This window comes from Haliotis cracherodii, unplaced genomic scaffold (assembly GCF_022045235.1).
Source record: "Haliotis cracherodii isolate W230 unplaced genomic scaffold, xgHalCrac1.p SCAF_9, whole genome shotgun sequence".
Taxonomy (NCBI): domain Eukaryota; kingdom Metazoa; phylum Mollusca; class Gastropoda; order Lepetellida; family Haliotidae; genus Haliotis; species Haliotis cracherodii.
The window spans coordinates 51,241,444-51,263,107 of NW_027266343.1; the positions used below are offsets into that span (position 1 = coordinate 51,241,444).

General features: G+C 39.1%; 1 protein-coding gene across 1 annotated transcript; it reads left to right on the top strand.

The window, feature by feature from the left end:
* Positions 1–1,499: 1,499 nt before the first annotated feature.
* LOC139453331 (solute carrier family 23 member 2-like) lies at positions 1,500–14,708 on the top strand. The gene is made up of 11 exons (XM_071235001.1): positions 1,500–1,688; positions 3,540–3,697; positions 6,299–6,396; positions 6,844–6,944; positions 7,876–8,057; positions 9,261–9,387; positions 10,016–10,172; positions 11,695–11,948; positions 12,699–12,972; positions 13,914–14,009; positions 14,473–14,708. The coding sequence occupies exons 1-11, from the start codon at positions 1,500–1,502 to the stop codon at positions 14,706–14,708; spliced, it is 1,872 nt and encodes a 623-aa protein (XP_071091102.1).
* The last annotated feature ends 6,956 nt before the right edge of the window (positions 14,709–21,664 follow it).

Below are 21,664 nucleotides of genomic sequence, written 5' to 3' on the forward strand. Positions count from 1 at the left end.
TCATTCCCTTGAAATTCAATGGGGCGGTGAGGTGAAGCGTTCGCTGGTCACGCCGAAGACCCGGGTTCGATTCCCCACATGGGTACTGTGTGTGAATCCCATTCACGGTGTACCCCGCCGTGATATTGCTGGAACATTGCTAACAGTGGCGTAAACCCATACTCACTCACTTGAAGCTCAAATGCACAAGAAAAGTGGCGAACAGCGCGCGTTAACCACCTTACTAATCGCACAACAGGAAATGTAATATGTAATGTAACACCTTCGTAGAACATATGCGTATTATGGTGGAGAGTAAACTGTTTTACAAATTGGCTAACTTACCGTGCGTGTATGTATTTTACGCCGCACTCAGCAATATTCTAGCTATAAAACGGCGGTCTGTAAATAATCGAGTCTGGACCAGACAATCCAGTGATTGATATCATGAGTATCGATCCACACAAATGGGATCGATGACATGCTTCAACCAAGTCAGCCAGCCTGACCACCCGATCCCGTTAGTCGCCTCTTACGACAAACATGGTCGCCTTTCACGGCAGGCATGGGTTGCTGAAGACCTATTCTACCCCAGATCTTCACTGGTCACAAATGCACAAGAAAAGTGACAAACAGCGTGTGTTAACCACCATCACTCGTGTTACTGCAGTTCGCAATCCGTAGCACTGTATCATATATCAATGACATGATGTTAAAGCTGCGTTCATGAGTTGTGATGGTTATATTTTTGCTCTCGGGGCTTGGCATCTAAATTCACAACTAAAAAGGGTCGTTTTCGGCAGATACCTGGTCAGGGAAGGGGAAGCACATATAAAAACATTATATTAATACTTACTCTTGACGAGGGCAATATACGAAAACATTTGGGTCGGGTAGAGCCGATCTGACGGCAGTCGGGATCGGGTACGAGGTTCCTTGTTTTCGTATATTGACCTAGTTAAGAGTAACCATTCCTTTTGTTTCACCAAAATTCACTTTAAAGTTTATGAAGCCTTTAACCTTTTTCTGTGTCATTACAGTAACTTATCTACGAACCGTGAAATGTTACCACTGGACGCCAACTTGTTTTCTAGCAGACGAGTCAATATTCATCATCTGACGAGAAAACATTCGAGGTCAATGCCAGTCTCGTGATTTTTTGTTTGGGGGGGGGGGGGGGGGGGGGGGGGGGGTCTACATCTCACGTAGTCCGGATTAACCAATGGAATTGCAAGATTCTAAATAGCGAACAAGCTATGTGACTTCTGTTAACATGGTCAATTAACACGCCTGCTGTGGAGCGGTTATGAAACATTCTGATAATGTCTTGATAGCATGTGTTTGACATACACAACGGACAGTGCTAGATAGCTCAACAGGCGGATTATAACCGATTATTTCCTTAGAGTGGTAGTGATAAGAACTTGGTGACTTCAAGCAAACCCTGATATAAACTACCATACGCTTAATAAGAGGACCAGTCACACTCTAGGTCCCCTAGGAGAAGGTAAATTGTAAGAATGGAGACATTAGAAGATTGTGAGACACAGGACAAAAGTATAGTCCGGTCCTCCACCGATGAAATCTTTGACGAAGATAAAGCCTTAAACGAGGATGGAATAGAAGATGGATCTACTCAGGATGAAAAGCTTCAATACAATTTGATACAAGTTCCTCCAGCCCCGATTATGATCACTGCTGCCCTACAGGCAAGTATCTTAAATCACCTGTTAGTACTTGATTGATAGTTACATGTTCATCCGTCCTTTTTTTAAGTTGGTTGGTTTGTTTGTTGTTTAACGCCGCACTCAGCAATATTCCAGCTATATGACGGCGGTCTGTATATAATCGAGTCTGGACCAGACAATCCATTTATTGATATCATGAGCATCGATCCACGCAATTGGGATCCATGACATGCATCAACCAAGCCAGCGAGCCTGACCATCCGATCCCGTTAGTCGCCTTTTACGACAAGCACAGTCGCCTTTTACGGTAAGTATGGGTTGCTGAAGACCTATTCTACCCCGGAATCTTCACGGGTCCGGGGCACGGGTGGTACAGTTGTCAAAGGCCCCGGGATTTGCGGTCAAAGTTGCGTCAATCAAGAGTGGTGAAAACATGATCACGGTTCGCCCTATGTTTCCTGGATGCCAGCGCCACACCTGTGCTCCTGGGTTTCAGCAAATTTATAAACGTCATAAAGTTATAAGACCGGCATCACTTCGGACTTTCTTCTCACATCAAGCTGACACGCGGTGATGTAACTGAAATAATGTTAGCCTAAAGACCAATTCACTTATTCTCTCGCTCACTTCGAATATCTAATTCTTTGGATACAAAGAGGATGTTCAAATGTTATTCAAATGATATTTATGTAATCGCGCAAATAGGAATTAAAATGTTCAACATTTTCATATTGATAACATTGTATTGTATTTCGGAAGAATATTCTCTCCATAGTATATAGGTATTACAGTCCTTACCTAGTAACATTTGGATGTCTGGCTGAGTGATATCAGTTAATCAACATTCCGCAAAGAAAATAGCCAGGCGTATTCAAAGGATACATATATAATATAGAAGCCAGTTAACTACCAATGAGATGACACATGACAAATTCGTGATATTCACAACGCTCTGCTTTTTTGGGTACGTCTGCTTTTATAAGTCATCTATCCTCAACACGCCCATGTGGTCTGCATCGTGTGATATCTTGCCGCTTCACGTGTAGAATTGAACCTGGGCCGACGAACGAAAGCTTTTACCGCTAGGCTAACCCACAGCCCAGATTCGAGCTGGAGGGCGAATACGGTTTAGAGGAATTATTAGGTTTGATGCCGGCCAAAAGGGGTTTTGAAGATGATCAATCATGTTTGACGGGTTAGGGTTAGCAATGCGGATCTTTTGTAGTTCCTATTTTGACTTTTTCCATATGTTCCCGTGTTTAAGGTAAACAATTAGCATGCCTTTGCATGTGTTTGTGACGAATGCCACCGGTCGGGCAGGTTACGTTCAGCTTTTCGCGAACACCTTGTATCATCACTATTTGATAGCCACATACTCATCATTTAGTCGGAATCGCACACTCGTCTCTGCTTTTGATAGAGATTTCTGGCGAATGTGGAAAGGGACCTGTCGCGTTATTTACATTCATAGTCAGCAGAAACGTACTTCAGAGCGCGTTCAGAATACACTTTCCTACAGCGTTTTGAATTGTTTTATTGCCTAGTTCTTCAAAACAGGGAAAACTGGTGGCCCAGGCGTCTCAGGCATCGGAATTCGGTTTGCATACTTTGGGCACGCCAGAAACCTATGATTGTGGGTTCGAATCCCGGTTCACCCCGGTTATGTTTCTAGGCTTGTCAGCACCATACCCGTGCCCGTGGGTTTCACCAAAGTTGTACGTTTCTGAGACTGACATCACTTTGGGTTTCCTCCCACATCGCATTATTCCATGCGGCGTTAAACCAAACTAACTAACTCACTGTTATCTCCAAAATTGTCTTTTTTGAAACGTTCAAGGAATAAAAGTGTTTGTGTGTACATCTTTTCCCCAGCATGTATTGTTGAGTCTGTCCTCCTGTTTGGCTACAAGTTTCATCGTCTCAGACGTGTTGTGCGCGGCTGCTGATAGTCCTATCAGAACGAGGCTGTTCTCTTCAACACTGTTTCTGTGTGGAATCTGCACTATCCTGCAAACGCTTGTGGGAATAAGGTAAGATCTATGTATGCGAGACTACAAAACACAATACAACTTCTAGTTTTTGTTGTCTTGACTGGAGTACGTATATGTTCTCGACCGAGTCATCCTGGGAAACCATTGATTTGAGTAGACAAAGACCAACTTATTCAACTCTGTCAACATTTAGACTTGCATCTGATGTCACACCAGTTGCTATGTTCCGAAGATTTGGATCCTCTGTAAATGGATTTTCTTCCTCAAGTAATACACAAATGTATTGATGTCATTGTAATCTCAATTATCGTGCTTGCGTGTCTTCGTGTTGTTCACCTGTGTAGAATTCAGTGTCTGTGAACTGGTGTATGGCAATGTTCATGTCTACACAAGCTGGTCTGGACAATAACCATTTAGCTCTCTGAGATTCTGACATTCAGTATCCTCCAGTTAATTCACCTGTTGTTTAAATACTTATCATTAAAACCTTCTCAATGACAAGATCTGTTGATATCCTCCAGTCAGTTCACCTGTTGTTTAAATACTTATCATTAAAACCTTCTCAATGACAAGATCTGTTGATATCCTCCAGTCAGTTCACCTGTTGTTTAAATACTTATCATCAAAACCTTCTCAATGACAAGATCTGTTGATATCCTCCAGTCAGTTCACCTGTTGTTTAAATACTTATCATCAAAACCTTCTCAATGACAAGATCTGTTGATATCCTCCAGTCAGTTCACCTGTTGTTTAAATACTTATCATCAAAACCTTCTCAATGACAAGATCTGTTGATATCCTCCAGTCAGTTCACCTGTTGTTTAAATGCTTATCATCAAAACCTTCTAATTGACAAGATCTGTTGATAAGCAAGCACTAAAAACGATCACTTCCCCTGGGTATATGATGTCGAGATTCAAAGCAGTTGTACACTTCAGGGTGATCTGCTTCTAGATTAGGCATATTTTTCAAGTACGTGTTAGCTGAGTTCACATACAAATTGTGTCCAGCGGTAGTCCTGTACAGACAGAAGGTGAATATGCCTGTTCCCTGTACGTTCTGCTTGTAGGTTAAGTCTCTTATATCCAGGTACTAAAGCCAAAGAGGTGACTATGATAAAGTTTCCAAAATGTTCGAGCAGTTTCTTTTCATGTACAGAACACTGTTTGCATCATTTCCACTGAAATGAATCATCTTTTACAAGATCGTTTACTTTTGATAGTTCATCATCATTCTTGGCTGAGATCTTTTGCACACTGAACTCTGTTCAGAATATACAGATCTCCCATAGAAAGATTTACTGGTTTTGTCTTGACCCTCATGTAGCTGTGGAACATCTTCACTCGTTTTGAATTTCACTTTACAATACTGGTGATAAATGGCTTCGACAACATGGACATCCTGGGTAAACTCAGCTCGACCTCGTTCTGTCTGCCCCAATCATCAGCATGCTGTTTGCAAATAGCCTCACTGTTTTCTTGAAGGTGGTTGGTGCGAACTGGATAAACATCCAATCCCTTTTTCTTTTTTGAATGTTTTGCAAATTTTCCACACACAAAATTTTTCACTGAAGGGAAAGTGTGGTTACATGGAGCGCAGTGTTTTGGGTCTTCTTGAGTCAGCTGTGGTTGTTCAATCAATAGCTATGTCGCGTTTAATAACGTTGGGGTTGCATTATTTGCGATGACAATCTTGGTGCACAGGTGAGCTCTGTAAAGTGTCTCCATGCTGACTGCTGACCTGGTTTATACCTTGGCCGCCTTTTGTTCCTTGCTCGTTAGTTAAAGGGCCATCTATCGTTGTGTCTTTGCATATTTTAAACGTGATCATCCCTGAGACCAAACCTTCCAAACAAGCTACATACTTATCACATCAACAAATAGCGATCTCCCAAACTTGTTTTATTTGTTAGACTAATGTACATAACGTGATCACCTTCACATGGATTTGATTTATTCATGATGATTGATATGCCACAAAGTATTAAATTTGTTGCATTAGCATAATCAAATTTCCTTAGATTTCAAACTATTTTGCATCTGACCTCTGCCGTTGTGTTCGGGGATGAGGTTAGGGGGGATAGGTGGAAAACATACCCAATATGCATTGCACGTGCACTAACCGGGGGCCGAAGCGCACTGTCACAAACTTTGTCAGTGTGAAAACACTGGACTACGATACTAAACATGACATATACTCTTGATTCACGTCATGGAACATTCATGTAAAACAAATATATATGATACCTAAGCAATAAAACAAAATATTTGTACGCCTAATGTCAACTACATAACTTGAGTGACATGACTGTAAAGGTAAAACAAAAAAATGTCTCGAATGTCTTCAATCCAATTGATCTTTTTTGTCGTTCCTCGAATACGTTACATGATATTAGTCTGCACTGCCTTACATAATATGGTGTAAAAACATACAACATTATCAAGAATTATAACAATCACATATTTGTTTTCCTTTCGGGGAACATATCCACTCAGTAGTAACTTTGCCTTGTAATGAATGTGTTTATCACTTGATAAAGTAAGTGTTGCAATTTTGACTGATACAATTTCCGCTATACCACTGAACTTTGATAATATTATAAGTCCTATTTACGAAACTCAGTTTACCTTTTTCGGACAGGCTCCCGATTTTTCAAGGACCCTCTTCATCATTTTTACCAGCACTACTTGCCATACAGAACAATGCGGAATGGTCATGTGACCATGTATCTAATGGAGGTTTGTATATATTCTGGGGAAATATCACTAGGGGACATAGGTTTATGGCAGACTAAAGATGGATTTATCACGACAACAATGTCTCAAACGTTGCTTCCCTCTCACGAGTGATAGTTTGATGCAATCTGATATTGTTTAACGTGACAGTTACATCGTTAGCGAACTGCAGAGTTCTTGACACATGTTTTAGATTAACTAGTATGTCTTATAATAATATTATTATTATTAATTAAAATAATAATAATACGATTAGTCTAACACTGACACCGATTCTTTTATGTATATGATAATAATAATAATAATAATAATAATAATAATAATAATTATATTAATGATAATAATATTAATAATACGATTAGTCTAACACTGACACCGTTTCTTTGATGTATAGGGTTTGGGGTATATGACATATAACATTGTATATAACATTTGTTATTTGCATTACAGATACCAATACCTACGATGAAAACAATTCGACGATATCTCCTCTTAACATGACTGAGACATCGTCCTTACTCGGATTAACGGAAACTGAGAAGTTGCAAAAGGTAGTAACATTTTAATTTTGGAGATTTATGGTTTGTTTGACAGTGTTTCAGAATCGGATACAAATCGGTAGATTTGAGGAAATCCGATTCTAATAATTATGTTAAAATTGGATGTTTAATAGTTTGATAGTGTTTTCCAATATTAACGTGCCATTTCTGTCAACACCTGGTGTCGTCACCGACTTTCAGTGACCCATTAATATGACTTTCACCACTGTTTGGATTTTTTAAACCCAATGGATAATCGAGACTGATTATTCTCTGGCGTTGATGTTTAATATGTTGTAATATCCAGTAAAGAACCTTGTCAGACGCCAAGTATTGGTATGTAATAAGTATTTCTCCTTCACTTCATAAACAACATATTCCCGACACGCTGACAACAGAACAGTTTGAAAACTAGTATATGTGAAAAACGTAATTTGCTCGTGTCCGAAGCCTATTTGGGATAATATGAATATGCCCCCATTATATCGTGCTTGTCGCAATAGCCTACCGAAATGGGAAGAAGGTGGTTATCCCTACCTGGGAAGATTCACTTTAAGATAGACCTTGCCTGTTATTTGAAACCTTTTTCCAAGAATAAAACCATCATTTATCAAGACTTGATACCTTGCTTTTTTCTAGTCTATCGATCACTGTATTGTCTGGTTTGTTTACCCGCGGACGTCTCATGGCAGAAGTACTGCTGTGCTGCGTCAGGCAATGGGTAGTAACTTTTTTGGTGCAAATTGTGTGGATAGCGGGTTCTACCGGTAGGGCAGGACATGATTGCCTTTTTCGCGAGCACCTGGTGTCATCGCTGATTTTCAGTGGCCCATTCATATAATTTCAACAGCTATTTGCCCTTAGCTCCGGGTGGAATCTATTTCGGCAGAAGATCTAGGATGGGTGTTCTCTTGCATTGACAATTGTATTATCTTTGTTGCAGCTGTCTGGAAGCTTAATGGCAGCTTCATTTGTTGAGATACTGGTTGGTTCAACAGGACTGGTTGGAGCTATGCTTCGTTACATTGGACCCGTGACCGTGGCGCCTACAATATCACTGATAGGACTTTCTTTGTATAAAATCCCAATTATATATTCTAGACCGTCATGGGAAATTTCCATCGCGTAAGTATCTTTAAGTTGATATATGGCAATTACGAACTATGCCTTTTATCAAGTATCCCTCACCATGATATGTGTCTATGTGATCTACTGTGTCTTATCTATCAGACGATAATATTTGCCATATATTTGATATATATTTGTTTTGTGTGTTTGTTCAACGCCGCACTCAGCAATAGTCCAGCTATATGACGGCGGTCTGTACATAATCGAATCTTTACCAGAGAATCCATTAATTGATATAATGAGCATCGACCCACGGCATTGGGATCGATGACATGCATCACACGATCCCGTTAGTCGCCTCTTACGACAAGCTTATTCGCCTTTTAAGGCAAACATGGGTTGCTTTGATAGATATATGTCACCTAGTTTCTGTCACTGTACAGATTTTAGATTCTTATAACCTTGACAAAGAACAAAGCAGGTTTTATCTTATCGTCTTCCAAAACACCCTCAACATCAGAGGCATCAGAAAAAGACATATGAAATATTTAAAGAAATCATATCAATATATTGTCCTCGAAATATCGAAATGTTTTATTGCTTTGAACCTTGGAGTTCAGAAGACTGCTGACGTCATCTCCATGTTTATTTTTCTTTTCTTAAGCGTCCTTCTGTAATTTATAATTGGTTTGTTTCTCGACCCTTTTTGAAAAGGTCCGGTACTTAATGATGGTCTAAGTTACAAACTTGCAAATAATATACAGAACACTTTCGGTAGCATTCACAACGAATAAAAGCGAAGAACAAAATCCTTTCCCGTTACAAACACAGGCAAAAGGCAGTCAATTATTCACCTGAAAAATTCACCTCCATATATCCACCATTAAACGTTTTCAAAGCTTTACTGAGGCCTGAATGTTGTAACCTTGATCAAGCAACTTCCGAGCAAAAGGTGTATGAAGATGTTTCAAATCTTGGAAGAAAGAGCATGACCGATTGTACCTTAAAAGATGTATGTTAAAGACACCAAGGATGCAGGAACAGTGCTCGACATAAAGAGGAAGTTCCAGTAACATTTTAGTTACAAATGTTACTTTGAAGATGATTCAAGTTGACAAAAATCCCTAATCACACGTCACTATTTATACAGTTGGGCATTATTCTATATATTTGGATGGTTCATCAGTTAAACCGCTGAGAATTTCTACTTGTGCATTTTACAGCTTTGATTTAATTTCCCACCCCGTTTTCATATGCCAGAGCCGCCGTCCTGGTTCTGGTGTTTACCCTCTTCCTTGATAATGTGAGATTACCACTTCCCACGTGTGGAAAGGAAAAGCCGAAGAAAGGAAAGAGGAACGGTGTTCGTCTTTTCGGATTACTTCCGGTATGCCCAAAATGTGTTCAAGTTTTTTCATGCATCTTATTATGGTCGATTTGAACACAAACAAAACTCCCATTTAGATAACGATGCCTCCCCGACTCGACGATCCTGGTGGCTGCTTTTCTCAATGTCAAGTTTATTTGTTTGTTGTTTAACGCCGCTCCCAGCAATATTCTAGCTATATGACGGTGTCCTGTAAATAATCGAGTCTAAACCAGACAATCCAGTGATTGACACCATGAGCATCGATCCACGCAATTGGGATCGATGACATACATCAAACAAGTCAGCGAGCCTGACCACCCGATTCCGTAAGTCGCCTCTTACGACAACCATAGTCGCCTTTCACGGCAAGCATTGGTTGCTGAAGACCTATTCTACCCTGGAACTTCACGGGTCACATGCCAAGTAGAAAATATGAAATTCGAAATAATGAAGCTGTTGACTGTAGTTCAGTTTCTAGGCATCTGTATTACATAAATAGTGAAAATTTTAAAAGTAAAATTTCTGTTATTGTCTGACAATTTATTTATTACCTTAGTGAACTGGACATTCTGTCATGCACCTGAGTTTGGACAAGAATCTCCAGAAAGATACAAACTGTAACTCGAGATTGTGTAATTTGTTTCAGATCCTGCTAAGCATCGTGTTAATGTGGATGGTATGCGCCGTTCTCACTGTCACCAACGTCTTCCCCGACGACCCTAGCAGTCTTCGTTACATGGCCAGGACGGACTCTAAGTCGTCTCTGCTATATCTCACTCCCTGGTTTATTTTCCCATACCCAGGTATGCAGTCACATAGTTGTCACGAATCTCCCTATTGTCATGTAGGTGACGCATGACCTACAGAAGGCTCTCTGACCCTCCCCAAAGTAAAGTCGCATAACTGTGCGCAAGGGCAGGCAAGGATGCACGTCCGGTTACTGCCAAAGGACAAGGCTCCGGCCAGCCGACAGTCCCAGCAAGTTTGTTTCAAGTTATTTTACGCCACTTCGCGTATCTGCTATTCCTATTTTGCTATGTGTGTATGGAATCTGAGCATCGATCTACGCATTTGGGACCGGATGACATGCACAAAGCGAGCCTGACCAATCAATGACGTTAGTTGCCTCATACGACAAGCATAGGTTGCTGAAACTGAATTATATGCGAGCGCACACACATACACATACGCATACGCACACTCACAACAATGTCTTTGAAACGGGCACCGGGTAGTAGAGCATAGCCCTCCTAAAACAACATACATGATAAATTTATACAAAGCAGCAATAAGTGGACCTCTTTTATATATATATATATATATATATATATATATATATATATATATATATATATATATATATATATATTTGCTATGGTTTTCTTTTACCATTTTGCAGATTTAAGCATTCTGATTAGACTATAAAGTTGTTTATTATAATCGGTAATGTTATCTGGAATCGTTTTGTAAACTGCTTTCTGTTTCTTCATAAAAATGTTCATCCACAAGTATGAGCTTTGCCTCATACGTCTTTCGCATCCTCCACAAGGATTCCTTGTGCTGTCACCTAGGGTCATTTCTAAGTTCCGGAACATTACAGGAACAGATGATATGAAAAATATAAATTGTCAATGCAAGAGAATAACCAACCTTGATTTTTTGCCGAAAATGAATCCACTTGGCGGTAAGGGCAAATAGTTGTGTAAATAATATGAATGAACGAGTGAAAATCAGTGATGACGCCAGGTTTTTGCGAAAAGGGGAGTGTGAGTATAGGAACAATAAGATAGAACTTGTGGTGTGACATTGTGTGTATTGGTCCTGCTGACATCTGCGTTGAATTCCACAACCAATCAGATTATGATCTTGTAGCGTGCTTGTTGTCCTGTAAGCCACATTCAGATATTGATCCAGATACCAGTCGTTCTTACTCACGGACTGGAATTCGAGGTTTTTAATAGATGGGCGGAATTTAAAAATGAACATATGTTACCACAATGGGCTACGGTTGTATTCTCTGACAATGTTATTATTATCATGTAATTATTCGTAATGCTATACCTTGTAACGCCTACGGAGGAATAAAATTATATATATAGGATAAGCAAATTGGTTCATCCAGATCTGCCCTTATCCAATTAGGTGAGGGATATAACATACAGCAGTGAAATTAGGTGTATTTAAAGATGGGGCGGTGGGGTAGCCTAGAGGATCAAGCGTTCGCTCGTCACTCCGGAGATCCGGGTTCGATTCTGGTGTCAATAATCACTCACTTATTTATTTAGAGATGAAATGGGACATTATGATGTTTTCATTTTCTTTCAGGTCAGTTTGGAATGCCAGGTTTTAGCGTGGCTGTGTTTATCGGGTTTAGCGCAGCTTTCTTTTCATCGTTGGTGGAGTCTGTGGGTGACTATTTTGCTGGATCAAAAGCTTGTGAAGTCGACACTCCGCCAGATCACGCGGTGAACAGAGGAATTTTCATGGAGGGGCTAGGTGGCCTACTTTCTGGTTCAATAGGTGTAGGGCATGCTACGACGTCCTACAGTGGCAACATTGCAACCATATCTGTGTCGAAGGTAATGTTTGATAGCTAATAATTAAATTTAATTTATTACGCCTTGTTGCTTGAAAGTATAAAAAATTCAAATGTTCCAAGAATACTTCAAGTTGGCTACTTCCTTTACAGAATATAATTGTGTGTTTTAAAGCAATGTCCGATAAATCCTGTGTTTGACAGACATTCAGGTTAGGTTAGAAGCAATTCCATACATATTCCCTGAACAGACAAGACACTAGATTTACGAATTCAAATATTTTACAATGTTCTTTCATGATTGGAATAGACGACGATACAGCCAGTACTCGAAACGCCTTGCTACGTGTCATCTCAAATACAGTTGGAAACGTCTTGTAGGATAAGGACATCCCAATCTCTGTCTTATACTCAAGAAAGTATCTATTCCAGCTAAATGTAAAATCATAACCGTTTTCTGATTCGATCAAATGGCGAGAGCTCGGTCGTACAAGGTGGCATCTTTGAATGTGGATCTATAATAATATGTGTACGAATGTTGCGCTAGACTCCATACACAAGGGTGATGTACATGTGCGTTTGGTTCAGGGGATTAAATCCTCCCTATCTGCCACCACGGAGAGGCGTACGTCATCATCATTATAATTACCAACGAGTTTGAATTAGTTTCTGCATACAACGCAAAAAGCCTGGGCACCTGGGCATTTTGAAATAAGCTTCTGATGTGAAATAATGACCTACCGTTTTCCCGAGTTGATGAAATTCGAATATTTTTTATATGTTCTTGTTGCAGACCGGGAGCAGATCCGTGATGGTCTGTGCTGGAATCATGCTGATTATCTTTGCCATTCTGGGGAAGTTTGGTGCTGGATTGGCGTCCATCCCCAATCCTGCTTTAGGGGGTGTCCTCATCCCCACGTTAGGGATGCTGGTCTCACTCGGGCTGTCCACTCTTCGTTACATCAACTTGACCTCGACGAGAAACCTAACAATATTGGGGACGTCAATGTTTGTTGGTATGTTTGTGCCGGAATGGATTAATCTGCATCCCGACTTCATCAACACAGGTAAAGTGCTTCACACATATAATTGACACTTCTCATACACGTTACAGAAGTAACTGATTGTTTTGTTATTGAGGGCCCTGCCATGTGATATTCGGGAGGGATGGGAAGGGGCTGGATTTGTTTGATAAGAATAATCTTTTCCTGAAAATCCTTGAACATTTTTTTCCTTAATGTTTACCCCAAACAGAAATATATCGTCGACTGGACTTGCTACACTTTCAGCGAATCCATAACGTTTAGTGTCTTGAAAAGCTGACAGAAAAGATTTTGTGTCAAACAAAACTCTGATCCCCAAAACATGACAATCTTATGATATAGGTCACTGTGATCTACTTTCAATGAGAAGCACATGCTTGTCGTTACGTTGAATTCCACCTGGGGCCATCATATTTGGTTTATATGCTGGATTTGGAATGTTCTTGAAATCTTGGTCATTGGCTTTGATGGCCAAATGCACCCTCAATAATATTATATTCCAAAAGCATCAGCAGTTTTCACGATGTATGTATCAATTGATTTGAATTGGTAAGGTTTTGAACGACCTTCATTGAAGGCCAAGGCCACGGGAATGGTCATTCAAAAGATGGTTCTGCTTCTTGGCTGACTGAACTGAGTTTGTAAGAGGATGTACTCATGTTTTCAACTAAACATAAACAGGTAGGTAATTGTCAGAAACAGAGGAACAGGGTTATTAATTAACCGGGAGTATATGAAAGTTGTTCGGCTCCTTTTCAAAGAAAAATGTGCGTTCCAGGTACATCTTGTATGTGGTTGCAGTAGGCATCACGATGTATTTTACCAACGTAATGGTATAAACAATCTTAAAATGCATACTTGTATGGAATTGTTTCTGGCGAATTCTTTAAATGCGAGAAGGGGGAGGGGCTTCTGTTTTTGCAAGTCCTGCAAACACATCTCTAGTTATATTTTATATTTTACAGGAAACCCCGAAGGGAATGCCATTTTGAAAGTAATCTGTGGTACACCGATGTTCCTAGGCGGTATGATTGCTATGATCCTTGATAATACTGTGAAAGGTAAGCACGATTGTGACATGAACAGAAGACTATGGTATTTGTTACAGACATTTTATTCAAAGTAAATACCGTCTGGACTTGCTGACTGTAGGTCATAGAACGTCATCGGGGCCAATCGTTGCTCTATCAATTCGATTCTCGACAGGCCTCTGTCGTACAGCGAGTCTATGTCGGCGGGGTATTGATAATAATCACTCACTCTCTTCAGAGGACGTAAAATTGTTTGGATCAGATCTTCATTTCGTTGTTAACCATCCTATTGTGTCTGTATTGAGTAAATGTAGATTTACGGCAGGGTCAACAGTAAGACAGGTGTGTAAAGGCGACCTGTAAATAATAAAGTCCAGGCAAGGCAATTCGGTGATCTGCCCGGTCTGAACCAAATTTCCCGTGATTGTTTCCACGATGTGATTTTGTCTTATACATCTCTGTAATTCAAAGGATACAAATATGTTTGTTTCAGGCTCGATTGAGGACAGGGGAATTGCAAAATGGCGGGAGCGTCATGGTGCAGATTCCAGCACTCAAGAAGGAGGTGCTATCTCTTACATGCTTCCTTCGTCGGTTGCCTATGGTTGGACTTGTATACCAAGTCTCTACAAGAGGTTAAATATCCTGTCATACCTGCCGTTTATGCCACCGAACAGTGAAACACATAACTTGAAATACACGCTCGACAAAGATCATGTCATCATCTAGATAACATCTGTTTACAGCGCAACACCGTGTGGATGTCAGACAGATCTGGTCTCGTTGTCTGAGCTTTTCATAAGAGTTGGCAAACAGGATCCGGCTCTGTCATCGTACCCCGATGCCTCGAATCGTTCCTAAAATATAAGCTTTCAGTGACTGGATCGATTATTTTATACGACGCCGTTATAGAACTGGAAAGTTACTGACTCTGGCGTAAAACAAAATTCACTCACTCACTATTTTATGTAAAACCCTTTAAGACTTGCTTCAACACAACAACGCTATTTTCCGTTCTTGTTACGACTTTAACATTTTATAAGTGTCGTCATAACATTGTTTCCTCAGTTTTACGCTTATACTCGACACACATGTGACGTTTTACTTTCTGGATATTTTGTCAATTTGTAACGCGCCAGTTTCCATTCGTCAAGATACAAGGCGCTACATAAAGGAGGATATTTCATGTGTCTAGTGAAATATCATGTTTCTCTCATCGAGTGACGGGGGTGGGGGAGATAGTTTTACGAGTGACGTAGCCACGAGTGAAAGTATCTCCTTTTTCCCCGTCTTGAGACGGGAGAAACATGATATTTCACGGGACACATGGAATATTCTATATATTATATACTTTTTGTGTAGTTGTTTACCAGGAAATTAAATCATTTCATTACAAATGTAAAACCTTGAAACGTAAATTCTCCTTACCTAACACACAGGGACGGGTCACCACCCATTGTATTTGCGACTCAAAAAGTAGTTTCGTATTTGCAAAGTCATAAAAAAATATAAACAATCGTAACAAAAAAAGATAGGGTCGCGAACATTCTGTATCATACATCATAGATTTGAATATATACAAAATCAACTTTAACAAAAAATATTCTTGAAAACGTCGAGACTGCGTAATAATACACGCTGGCACAGTGAAAAAATGGCAATTTGCGAAACGAACGGTCTCGAGTGATGAGTTAGTTGAGAAATGTACAATTTATAACAGTTCAACATAAAATACTGTAATGAATGGAAACAAACATAACTGTAAACAAACATAAAACGAAGATCGTTTTTAAAAATGGTGGGAAACTTGCTCAAAAGGAAAAATGGTTTGCAAAGGGGAACGCCTAGAAACTACCTCTTTCTTCAAGTATTTAGGTTAATATTTTACATTTTACTTTGTCAATGCATGCAAAGCAAGCCTCGATGCAAACTCAAAAGGTATTAATCGGTGTGTCAAAACAAATTTATACTCTTGGAATTATTACTTACAAGACGTTCTTCAAGATATTTGATTTAAAGATAAGTCCGATATCACTATACGGAGCAGAAAAAAAGTACATTTATATGCCTGCAAGTGTTCTTGTTTATGGTGATTGTGGCAGATTTCCAATGTATATATATTCATATATAAAGGTTATCAAATATTGGTTAAGATTATTAAATAGGCCATGTTATAGGTTCCCCCCCCCCAAAATGTTATAATATGACGGTACTCTTTGATAAAAATGGAAAAACAAATTGGGTAACAGACGTATAAGACCTGCTGTTTTCCGTTGGTTAGGGCAATCTTATTTCATTAGATCACTGACACAAAGAATAAACGATATATATTTACAAAATTGGTCTCAATCTGTATCTGAATAAAACAAATATATTTATTACAAAATGGTAAAAAATGAATTATATCCCGAACAGTATTTATCTTGTTTAAATGGAAAAAATATTCCGGGTTTCCTAAGCAAGATTCCGAAGTTGTTCACGTGGTCTAATGAAACTGGACGTTACACGGGTATTAAACGAGAAGAACGCATTTGTCAATTGTGCGCCCTGAATGACATTGAAGATTGATATCACTTCCTTTTTATATGCCAATTTTATGCAACATTAAGGGCTAAGTATATATCTGAATATTACCATGTCAATCCCGATTTCTTTAAATTCACATCTCTGTTAAACAATGCAAGGTACTTACTTTTACAAAATGTATCTATGTACATTTATCATGCAATGAGACCCCGGAAAAATATTATGCCATCGACACTACATCTTCCCGAGGCAAGAGAGTTAACTGACTTTAAAAGTCCAGTTTCCACCCTTGCCGAACAATGCTGGAATTCCTGGGCTCGATCGTAGAGTCACCAGTGGCAATTACGAGTTATGTCCCTTCTATGCCTCTCCTATGGACCAATCAAATGCCACCTCTCGTAACACGTGCCTTTGCTTCAAACGAAACGGCGGCGCCCAGTCATGACGATCTGATCGATAATCAAGATATATAGATTGTGATAAAACGAGTCTTACATCGCGAAGTGCATCAAATCACGTGAGCACCTTTATTAAAAACATGAAAAGATTTAGAAAATATCTGTTGACAACGATTTAGCGGTGAACATGCTTTGCAAATCCTGCAGTCGACCGAAATCTGCATGACTGTTTACGAACCGCATTTCGATTTCGAAGCACGATTTTGACTCGTTAGTCCTGCCAAAATGACCAGCCCAGGGTGGAAACTAGACTTTTATAGTCAGTTAACTCACTTGCTTCGGGAAAATGTAGACTCTACTGCTGTGAATGTACTAATTATAAATGAACTATAGGTCTCTGGCCTCCTCAGTACGGACATAAAGAAATCGAACGGGACCTATTCAAGAGAATAACAAACGCCATGAAGCGACATTAACTCCATAAGTGACCATCTGTCATTATTTTGCATTGTCGATGTGGAACTAACGTAAAAACGGACGTCAACAGTTGGTGAACGGGCCAGACACTTACGATAAAGGGAGACAATTTGAGGGGAGGTCACTCTTGTATGACAATAGTTCCGTGAAAGTGTTATGTTTCAAACAGTGAAATGTAAAGTGTTATGTTCACTGCAGTCACATATCAGTTGTTATGTTTACTGAAATGAAAATATCACTTTTCGCAACTTTGGAAAACTCTTTCACACTAATAAATCATTAGATGTGCAATTTGAGGAGTTTCAGCTGAGACTTGAACGATGAAAGGTAACTGCTTCATTTTGGTAGTTGGCTTCTTTGTGAGGGTCCGTAGTTCAGGAATGACCTCTCTCCATACCAATTTTGGTTGAAACTATGGAACCATGAGAAGGCTTTAATTTTCAGAACGAAGTGACCTGGTTGGTTTGCATTTGGACAGCAGTTAAATAAAATAAAAAACATAAAGTAGCTTGTCAAAAATGTGTGGCGCTTCGACTAATAAACTGACACGGCTTTCGTGAATTGTTACTACGCACTGAGTTATGATCGGGAGTGTAGCACATCCGACTTCGAACGCTGACAGTTTGGTTTATTTCCAACTCATTTGTGCATATGTCTTTGTGTGACGATACAAATTGTTAACAATGGTGTTCAGTCATCTTATATAATTATTACGTAGTCCTCATATGTATATTGTGTTTGCTGAACATATTAAGATATGCGTTATTTGATTAATACAGTAAATGGTTTGGGAAACTAATTTTCAGATGATTCGATTTTATGTCCACTGACATTCAAGAAAAATATGTAAAAGCGTTTTTTATTAATGTGTTTTTTATTAATCCTGGGACGGCCAATAAAAGAATAATAGATACCAGACAAAGTGGCTTATAACTTTGATCTACAATCAGACACGCATTTTAAACGTCAACGCCAGAGATTAATGAGTCTCGAAGTTTAGCCGAAACAGATTACATATGGCGTGAAAGGAAAAATAGGGATGTAAAGAGGTATGAAAATGCCTTGTAGAGGTCATGGCATGTGGTAGCATAGCACATCAAGTTGACAAGGGACGTGTCATATACAATATACAGTGTATTTGGTCATTGCTCTCACGCTGGTGTGTAGAGGAGAAGAAATACCGGGTATCTAAGGAGGTCAATATGGAGGTCAAGATAATTAGAGTGTTCATCAACCGTCTTGTCTGAATGATGTACATTTTGTTGCGATAAACAATAAAACCCAGAATTTGCTCCATCTCCTTCGTAGCAAACGCAATTTGTGAGTGAGTTGGGTTTAACTCCGCTTTGAACAGTATTCCAGTTATATCACGGCGTGTCAGCTTAATGTTCGAGGAAAGGCCGACGTGGTGAAAGTCTAGGATGTTTACCACTTCATGTGCTTGAGATCTGAAGATTCATGTTACGATCCTACACGGTAAAATTGTAACAATGAACATTATTTGTGTTCTGACATTTAATTTCCTTTCATGTCACACTCTCCTTGTTTTCCTAGACAGTATTGATTCTTACCATTGTCAAACACAAAATTTCCTTTGATGTTTTGTCAGGCGGAACTACATCCTCCAATATCTACGTGTGATTAATTGAATAAAACACTAACAATGTTTGCGGATATTGGCAATAATTATGAAATCGAATCCGTCAATCAACTTTGACTAGTCTTGATCTTAAAAGCCGATATGTTAATACTCGGGGCGACTTATGTACACTGGAAGGACAATACCATTGGTTTTATGCCCAAGCATCGATTGAATTACAGTCGCGTTCGGAATAGACATTCATTGTACAATTGAAGTGTTGTATCACGCATGTTTGCTCCAGATTCAAGTGGATATGAAGTTTGAAGTCTAGGTTGTGGATATTCTTAAGCATGACGTTTATTCGTTTTGGCCTGTGTTTGTGGAGTCATCTTTCACAATTTGGTGATTTGCTGAAATTTCACTTCGACTCTGACTTTACAGGTGGTGATTTTATTCTTTTGGAAGCCTTCTGTGAACCATCAGACACAAAGCTTTGACTTTTGCAGACGATTTGCTGAAATTTGACTTCGACTCTGACTTTACAGGTGGTGACTTGATTCTTTTTGAAGCCTTATGTGAACCATCAGACTCATAGCTTTGACTTCTGCAGACGATTTGCTGAAATTTGACTTCAACTCTGACTTTACAGGTGGTGACTTTATTCTTTTGAAAGCCTTCTGTGAACCATCAGACACAAAGCTTTGACTTTTGCAGACGATTTGCTAAAAATTGACTTCGACTCTGACTTTACAGGTGGTGACTTTATTCTTTTGAAAGCCTTATGTGAACAATCAGACACAAAGCTTTGACTTTTGCAGACGATTTGCTAAAATTTGACTTCGACTCTGACTTTACAGGTGGTGACTTTATTCTTTTTTAAGCCTTATAAGAACCATCAGACACAAAGCTTTGACTTTTGCAGACGATTTGTTGAAAATTGACTTCGAATCTGACTTTACAGGTGGTGACTTTATTCTTTTGAAAGCTTTCTGTGAACCATCAGACACAAGGTTTTGACTTTTGCAGAAGGAATGTTTCTACTGACCAACACCAAAAGCATGTAGACTCCTCTAACTCAAAGGACCGATCATGTTTCTTAAGCGTTTTTAATTACTTTTTGTTCTGCTAGAAAGTCGTTATACTTCTACTCACGCTTGAAATGTACAGTTACATCAGAGTTGTATTTTACACTGTATTAAGAATAGCAGTAATTAATAATGTTTCATGACACTTTTACTTTCTTGAAATACAAAATGCTGAAAAGGTCAGTGTCATATTGAAGATATCAAGACAAAGTGTTTATTGTGTAATGTCATTGAAGAGGAAAAACTTTATTTTCCATTGTCCATTATATCAAGAATTACGAACTCCTAACATAATTACAGTTCGTAACAAGGCTGCACCCTGTTTGATGTCACTAACATAGATAATTAAATATTAGATAATTATATAAAAAAATATTTAGATAATGTATTAAAATTCGTTGTAATGTAATGTAAATGCAACAATATGTGCAACCACTGCAATATGTAATCAGAACTAGAGCTTCCTGTGGCTAATACCACTGCTACCTGTAATCATTATCATTGCTACCTGTAATTAATACCACTGCATTCTGTAAAGAGGACTAGAGCTACGTGCAATTAATACCACTGCTACCTGTAGTTGTTATCATTGCTACCTGCAATTACTAACACTGCTACCTGTAATTATTATCATTGCTAACTGCAATTACTACCACCACTATATGTAATTTTTATCATTGCTTCCTGCAATTAATACCACCACTACCTGTAACTATTATCATTGCTACCTGCAGTCAATACCACTGCAGTATGTAAAGAGGACTAGAAACACCTGCAATTACTACCACTGCTACCTGTAATTATAATCATTGCTTCCTGCAATTAATACCACCACTATCTGTAATTATTATCATTGGATCCTGCAATTAATACCACCACTACCTGTAATTATTATCATTGCTTCCTGCAATTAATACTACCACTACCTGTAATTATAAACATTGCTACCTGCAATTACAACCTCTGCTACCTGTAACTATTATCATTGCTACCTGCAACTAATACCACTGCACTCCGTAAAGAGGACAAGTGCTACCTGCGATTAATACCACTGATACCTGTAGTTATTATCATTGCTAACATACGACGAAGGCATGAATCTATGGGCATGTTTGCAAGGCTTTCTGGTCATTAGAATGATGTGACATTTACATATCTGAACGGTATGAATACAATACTATCCTTATCAGCATAATACCTGCACTGGTGATGAATAATTTCCTTCTTCAAGAAGGAATACGTACAGCGTGGACCTATGTTCGGTACGCATTTAGGAATCGTGGGTATAAAACTTTCTGTTGGGTAAATAGATGTACACAAGTATGTACCTCAGGTGTGTCCAGTAGTACCTGTGCCGCCAACGATTCCAAACGTTTCCAAGTGTTCTTGACTGTTTATGTTATGTTACGTTTGAGGTGTGATACAAATCTTACATCCCGAGAAAGAAAGTGAAACATGTTGACCTGGGAACTGAAATATAGATACGTATTATGTTTACATTTGATCAATTTATATCAAGTCCCTTTGACGTGGAAAAAAAGTGTTTTGGGCAATTAAGTCGGTCTGTTTTGACGCTTATCAGGTTTGACTGGCACTATGTCGGCGAGTTCTGAGAGA